Here is a 7,693-nt window from a genome sequence, read left to right on the forward strand (position 1 = left end):
GTTTTCTTGAGATCTTGAACTTGCTGGTCAAAAGGTTGAGCTATGAGAGAGTTCTCCAGGTCATTCAACTTTTGTTGGATTTGCTTCACCTTGTTACCCAAGTCACCAAAATTGTCTCTGCTCCAGATTTTTAGCCTTTGATTAAGGTTCTGAAGTTTGCATTTTAAGGCATAGCCCCCCACACCATGCGCATCTTGATTTCTTAACACATAAACAACTAGTGGATTGACCTACATTCTACAATTATTGTGTGACACTTTCACTGTTTATTTATTTTATGCATTTGAAGTTGTACTTCGAGTCTTAGCCAATTCCTTCAATAACTATTAAAGTGAAAGTTTAATTATTCATGAGTGGCTATCACAACAGAAATTTACTAATTTGGCCAGCTGACAGTTCCAGTTCAGTGCAATTGTTTTTATAGTTAGCTTGTTGGGTGTTTAATTAAGGTGGAAATTAACATCTAATACAAGAAGAGGGATAAAATATCGAGTAGGGTTCCAACAATAGTGTAGTTGTAAGCGTAAGACTAATGCCAACATTTTTGGTGGTTGGAATGTAACAGTTGCCAATGTATTAATGAAGTAGTACTCTTTGCTTTGCTCTCATGTTATTTGGTGGATGGATGTTGTTGCTGAGTTTGGTTAATTAGCATCTGGTAGTTGGAGGTTGGTGTGCTTCACATTATGATTCACTGCTATAGCAAATTATATAATCTCATATTTTTTGCATGCACAAGATAGCACATAGTCGAAGCAATTAATTCCACTGTATAATTCTGTAGTTTGTACTAGACTAAGATAAGACTAGGTGTATGTTTGCAAATTAAGAGTTGCTCAGATCACATTCGTCCTTCATGAAATAACTCATCCCTTTGACACAACTAAAAAAAGGTACAGTTACATAATACAGTTGAAAGAACATGAAACATTTATATATATACATACATACATACATATATATATATATATATATATATATATATATATATATATATATATATATATATATATATATATATATATAAGTTATATGATATGAGCTTCAATATGGATTGGAAGGAAGACAACAACAATATACCTTATAGGGAATCAAGCAGATTTTTAGCCTTTGCTTAAGGTTCTGAGCCCAGATTTATTGTGCTTCTGTTGACTTTGAAATTAAACTAGTCGTGACATAAGCTCGATTGTTACTAGCAGTTATTGACATACTTTTGAATTGGTCTTGAAAAGGATAGCACCGCTGGTGTTACTTACGTGATAGTTTTTAAAGAAGCTGCATAGAGAATCTCAATTTTAAATTTGCTAAACCCTAAATTATGTTGCCATACTATTTTTAGATTCCATTAGGAGTGATTTTAGCCATTGTTGATCCTGTGGTGATAGGCATTGTTGAGAAGCCAGAGGTCATTGCTGTTTCGAAATTAATTAAAAGTGGTCTTGCGGTCATTGCTGGAAAGTGAATTGTGTTGAAGCCTCGAACTCAGGTATTTATATGTTTTATTCGAAAACTACTCTCAAATTGTTTGTGTATGCATTACTGGTATACTTGTAGAACTGTTTGATTTATACGCACCAGTTGTTGCTAAGTATAACATAAATTGCAATGCCATGAAAGTAGTATTTATTGAATAATTTGGAAAGTAAATAACAAATAATGAATTTGCAAGCCCAATACCATTGTTTGGTAGATAAATTGCTGTATTTGTTTGACTAACTTATCTAACATCTAATGAGTATCTGTCAATAGTCCTCCCCTAAAGCTAACTTTGAAATCCAGCTTATGCTGTTGACACACACACACACAACCACACACACACACACACCCACATACAAACACACAACCACACACACACACACACACCCACAGACCCACACACACACACACACAGACCCACACACACACACATACACACACAACCACACGCACACACACACACCCACACACCCACATACATACACACAACCACACAAACACACAGCGACACACACAGCCACATACCCACACACACACACACACACACACACACACACACACACAGCCACAGACACATAAACACACACACACACACACACAGCCACACACCCACACACACACACACACAGACAACCACACACACACAACCACATACCCACACACACACACACACACACAGCCACATACACAGAAACACACACACACAACCACACACAGAAAATACTAACAGACCGAAAGTACTAATAATCCTACAAAGGAACACCTCCCCAAAACCTACCATAGTTAGGCTACTGCATAATTAGTGAACTAGCTGCATGTCTCTGTTACGGCCTGGGGAAAGATCATTTACAGTTTTATCAAACCTCACAGAGCTAAGTAAAGTATCGCGACTAGTCATAACAGCTTCAAAAAACCCGTCTACTCCCTTTGCAAGAAGATCATTTCCTTGTGAAAGCTTCTCGGCACCCGCACGCAATTCCTCAACAGTCTTCAGAAGCCATTCTATCTCAACGGTATCTACACCAGCCTGGATAGTAGGATATAATATATTCACAGAAGCATCAACCGCTTCCAACTCATTCAATACAGTAAATTTACCACCAGAAAATCTTACTCTAATTTCCTCATTTACAAGATTTTGCAACCTTATAAAATCTAGAGCCCATGAATGTATGTCCGCCACATTCAAGTCTGATAACTTCTTTGACGAGCCAAAGAATGCTGCAGTAAACACCCTGCAAATAAATACAGTCTCCACCTTAACTCCATACATTTCTTGCATCAAAACCTTTCCTTTGGCAGAATTATTAACCTTAGGAAGATCTAGTGAGCCCACAAGATTATCTAACATAGAACTACATTTCTCAATTCTAAGGTTCCTAGAACTAACATGCTTTCCATCAGCTTCCCTCACTCCAAATTTAACGGTGCTATCTATGTCGTGCAAGGACTCAACTTCCTGCTTCTTCTTTTTCTTCTTCTTATGCATTTCACCCCCATCCACATTTTCACTTTCATACCCAATAAAACCATCAAGTTGTTGACTAAAATTTTCACCAACAGCATTCCCACTGCCACTTTGTTGCCTTTTGAACTGATCAAATTTCACATGCCCAAGGCTGAGCTCCTTGTTAATATCAACACTTTGAACATAATTCCCCACTACCTTCCCATTGTCATTACCATTCTCTGTTCTGTGCCTTTTGTGCTTCTTATGAGAGTGAGATGATCCAAGCTCCTTGTGGAGCTGCTTGAGCTCGTTGAAAGATGCAGAAGCTCGGTGGAGATATGCATTGATGACATGAGAAACACCATTGTCAGCAGAGACAAACTTTGTGAGAATTTAATTACTTTCGAAACTGATATGTCTTTTACCGGAACACAATGTCCAGAGATTGTCTTCATCTTCCTGCCCTTTGGCTCTCGCACATATATTATCTATTTTCGCTGAGCAAAACAAAAAAAAAACAGTCTAAATTGTGCAGTGCACACTTAAGAGGAAGGTTTCCCTGGTTCAGACGTGAAAGCTCAGAGCTAAATGCATTGCAAATGTCTAGCAACTTTGAACTTATGTCGAAGTACACATCAATCCATTTGTCCTCCCAATCACTCACAGGAAGCTCAAGGGCAGTCATAAGGTGAGGATTTCATCCTTGCTTTTAAGCACAAGATAGTTGGTTTGTAGAATCAGCTAAGCCCAAACCCTGCAGAAAATGTTCGCTCCTCTCCTTCACACTAACAGGGTCCTTCAGACTTAAAGCAATAGTGGATAGATTTCCATAATCTGTAATCACACAAAACAACATTGATCACTAGTTTGCCCTCAAATTTTACTTGCATGACAACTACACACATCCTCATGGTACACACAAACCCTCATGATACACACACACACACACATATACCCAACTACAATAATAAAGCATAAGCACCCTTGAAACCCAACATTTGAAATTAGTTACATAGACAACTGCTGATGTCTATATTTGTCTGTAATTGAATTTTACCTTTTGTATGTTCTTGTATGTGATCAGTGTAATTTTCTATATAAACAACTGTTGTTCATGATGAGTGAACCTCAGATTCCCGTTTGAGATTGAATGCAATGACTCTTGCGGACAGTTTGCATTAGTCATTGTATTTAGTCTTGAATTGTCCATTTGGACAGTTTGGGGAGACTGGTATTTTTATGTTAGATTCATTCGTGAAGGTTATTATTATTTTCATTAATTTGATTAAATTTCGGTCCAATGCATTTCAAGTTGTTCTCTGAGTGCATACTTGATTATCGGGAAATTCATTTCACCGATGTCATGTCGTGTACTTGGAGACCAATGCGAAATGCTGTTGAAATTTAGTCAAATTTTTGTAAATAATGGTAACCCTGACGTTTGAAGCTAACATAAAAGACAGTTTTCCTAAATGGGATAGGGCCACACCTATAAATAAAAAAGTGAGATTTTCATGCATGGAATTGCTTAGATGGATCGAAGTTGGATGAATGAAAGTCGCATGAGCCCAGAATATGAGGATGGCGTTGAACAGTTCTTGCAATTTGCTTCAGAAAGAGGTCGACCGAATGAAGAAGGAAAATATTATTGTCCTTGCATCAACTGTTTGAATGGAAGACGACAATTACTCGATGACATACGGGACCATCTATTGTGTGATGGGATTAAGAAGAATTACACGACGTGGATATGGCATGGTGAAGTCACAGACATGCAGAGTGGGTCCCAATCTGAACCGTTTGATGTAGAAATGGGAGATCGGTTAGAGGACATGATTCGTGACCTGGGACAAGAGTCTTTCCAGCAAGCACACGTCCCTATGTATAAAGGATTGCAGAGTGATTCAAAGAAGCCTTTGTATGCAGGGTGCAAGAATTCCTTAACCCTGTTGTCTGCTGTGTTAAGTCTGGTTAATGTGAAGGCCAGGTATGGGTGGAGTGACAGAAGTTTCACCTCACTGCTTGAGGTAGTGCACAATCTGCTTTCAGAGGACAACACGTTGCCTAAAAGTTACTATAAGCCGAAAAAGATATTGTGTCCGATGGGTATGGAGTATCAGAAGATTCATGCTTGCCCCAATGATTGCATACTATACAAGCATGAATTCCAAGAAATGTCGAAATGCCCTATCTGTGGGACTTCACGGTACAAAGTGAAGGATGAAGAGGAAAGTAGTTCTGATGAAAACTCCAACAAGGGCCCCCCAGTGAAGGTTTTGTGTTATCTTCCAATCATTCCAAGGTTTAAGCGTCTTTTTTCTAATGAGGACGACACAAAAGACCTTACATGGCATACAAATGGAAAGATTTCTGATGGAATGGTTCGTCATCCGGCTGATTGCTCGTAGTGGAAGAAGATTGATGGTTTGTATCCGGATTTCGGGAAAGAGCCAAGAAATCTTAGACTTGGACTAGCCAGTGATGGAATGAATCCATATGGCACCTTAAGCACTCATCACAGTTCATGGCCAGTTCTGCTAGTAATTTACAATTTGCCTCCTTGGTTGTGCATGAAGCGAAAAATACATGATGTTGTCTATGATGATATCAGGCCCAAGACAGTCAGGAAATGACATTGATGTTTATCTAAGTCCGTTGGTTGAAGATCTGAGAAAGTTGTGGGACGAGGAGGTTGTAGTGTTTGATGCGTTTTGCAAGGAGACGTTCGAAATGTGTGCAATGCTTCTTTGTACCATTAATGACTTTCCAGCATATGGGAATCTCAACGGTTACAGTGTTAAGGGTCATCATGCATGCCCCATCTGTGAACAAAACACAAGCTACATACAACTTAAACATGGGAGAAAAATAGTCTATAGTAGGCATCGCCGCTTTCTAACACCCAATCATCCTTAGAGACGATTGAAAAAAGCTTTTAATGGAAGTCAAGAGCATGATATTGCGTCGATACTGTTGACTGGTGAGCAGGTATATCAGCGGGTTCAACACCTGAATACTGTATTTGGGAAGACCCAAAAGAAGGATAAAAGTAAGAGTTGCATATGGAAGAAGAGGTCCATTTTCTTTGATCTTCCGTACTGGTCTGATCTTGACGTTAGACATTGTATTGATGTTATGCATATGGAGAAAAATGTTTGTGACAGTGTGATTGGGACGCTCCTTAACATTCAAGGCAAGACGAAGGATGGCTTGAATACCCGTCAAGATCTAGCTGATATGGGCATACAATCACAGTTGCATCCATGGTCTGATGGGAAGATAATTTACTTGCCCCCAGCCTGCCATACTTTGTCCAAGAATGAGAAGATAAGTTTTTGTCAGTGTCTTCGTCGGGTGAAGGTTCCACAAGGATACTCTTCAAATATTAAGAGCCTTGTGCAGTTGAAGGAGCTTAAGCTTGTAGGGTTAAAGTCTCACAATTGTCACGTGCTCATGCAACAATTGTTAGCCGTGGCTATACGAGACATCTTGCCAAACAAAGTCAGGTTAACGATAACTCGCCTGTGCTTTTTCTTCCATGCTATATGTAGCAAAGTCATTGATCCTGTTAAGTTTAATGAGTTGGAAAATGAGGCCGCAATTATACTATGCCAGTTGGAGATGTATTTCCCCCCTGCTTTCTTTGACATCATGATTCACTTGATTGTGCATCTGGTCAGAGAAATCAAATGTTGTGGTCCTGTTTATCTACGGTGGATGTACCCGGTTGAGTGATACATGAAGATCTTAAAAGGGTATACAAAGAATCTATATCGTCCAGAAGCATCTATTGTTGAGAGGTACATTGCAGAAGAAGCCATTGAATTTTGTTCAAAATACTTAGACAAGGCTAAACCTGTTGGCCTTCCTAAGTCTCAGCATGATGACAGAGTGGGTGGTAAGGGTTCAAGAGGACTGCATGTGATCACTCCAAGTGTAGAACATTTGTTACAAGCTCACTTGTATGTCTTGAACAACAGTAATGAAGTTTTGCCATACATACTTAAGAATGAAGCTTTAGTTGAACAGAATAATCCAAAAATGTCAAAGAATTGGGTGTTGAAAAAGCATAAAAAGACTTTCTGTGATTGGTTTAAAGATACAATCTTTGCAGATGAGAATGCTTCAGAAACATTAAGAAAGCTAGTAGATGGGCCTAAAAGAAATGTTATAACTTGGCAAGGATACGACATAAAGAAGTATTCATTTTACACAAAAGTACAATGCAGAACAGCGGGGTCACCCTAAGGGCTGAATCTCAACACTTTGCAAGTGTCAATGACGCCAATCCCTGTGTAGCTTCCATCCCTTACTTTGGGTTCATTGATGAAATTTGGGAGCTTAACTATGTGAAATTTACGATATGTGTTTTCAAATGTAAATGGGTTGATAACAACACCGGTGTGCGCACCGATGATATAGGATTTACGCTGGTAGACCTAAAGAAACTTGGTTACCACAATGACCCTTTTATCATGGCAGAACAAGCTAGACAAGTATTTTACGTGCAAGACCCTTGTGATGAAAGGTGGTGCGTTGTTTTCCAGGGCAAAACAATTGGTGTTAATGTAGAAGATGATGATTCATACATGGACACCTATGTTAGTCCTTTGACCGCATAAATCACTCCTAACGTTGTCGGAGAAGAAGAAGCTGACGACGTTCATGCTAATCGTAATGATCATGATGAAGGAGAATTGATTAATATCGTCTAATGTAATTTTCTGCAGAGACAGAGGTCACCAAAGCAAGTAAGTGACAGCTACA

At 39.0% G+C, this 7,693-nt stretch overlaps 1 protein-coding gene across 1 annotated transcript; it reads right to left on the reverse strand.

The window, feature by feature from the left end:
- Positions 1-2,244: 2,244 nt before the first annotated feature.
- LOC114425919 (protein BPS1, chloroplastic-like) lies at positions 2,245-3,615 on the reverse strand. The gene is made up of 2 exons (XM_028392899.1): positions 3,446-3,615; positions 2,245-2,910 (listed from the first exon to the last, which is right to left on the reverse strand). Exons 1-2 carry the CDS (start codon positions 3,609-3,611, stop codon positions 2,276-2,278), a joined length of 801 nt encoding a protein of 266 aa, XP_028248700.1. The 5' UTR covers positions 3,612-3,615; the 3' UTR covers positions 2,245-2,275.
- Between the last annotated feature and the right edge of the window lie 4,078 nt (positions 3,616-7,693).

This window comes from Glycine soja, chromosome 9 (genome assembly GCF_004193775.1).
Source record: "Glycine soja cultivar W05 chromosome 9, ASM419377v2, whole genome shotgun sequence".
Taxonomy (NCBI): domain Eukaryota; kingdom Viridiplantae; phylum Streptophyta; class Magnoliopsida; order Fabales; family Fabaceae; genus Glycine; species Glycine soja.

What these genes read in the sequence shown, in the direction of transcription:
- LOC114425919 (XM_028392899.1), bottom strand. Translation starts at nt 3,611, where the DNA reads ATGACTGCCCTTGAGCTTCCTGTGAGTGATTGGGAGGACAAATGGATT. An exon ending in TGCACTGCACAATTTAGACT is followed by an intron (nt 2,911 to 3,445) that starts GTTTTTTTTTTG and finishes TGCACGACATAG; the next exon opens with ATAGCACCGTTAAATTTGGA.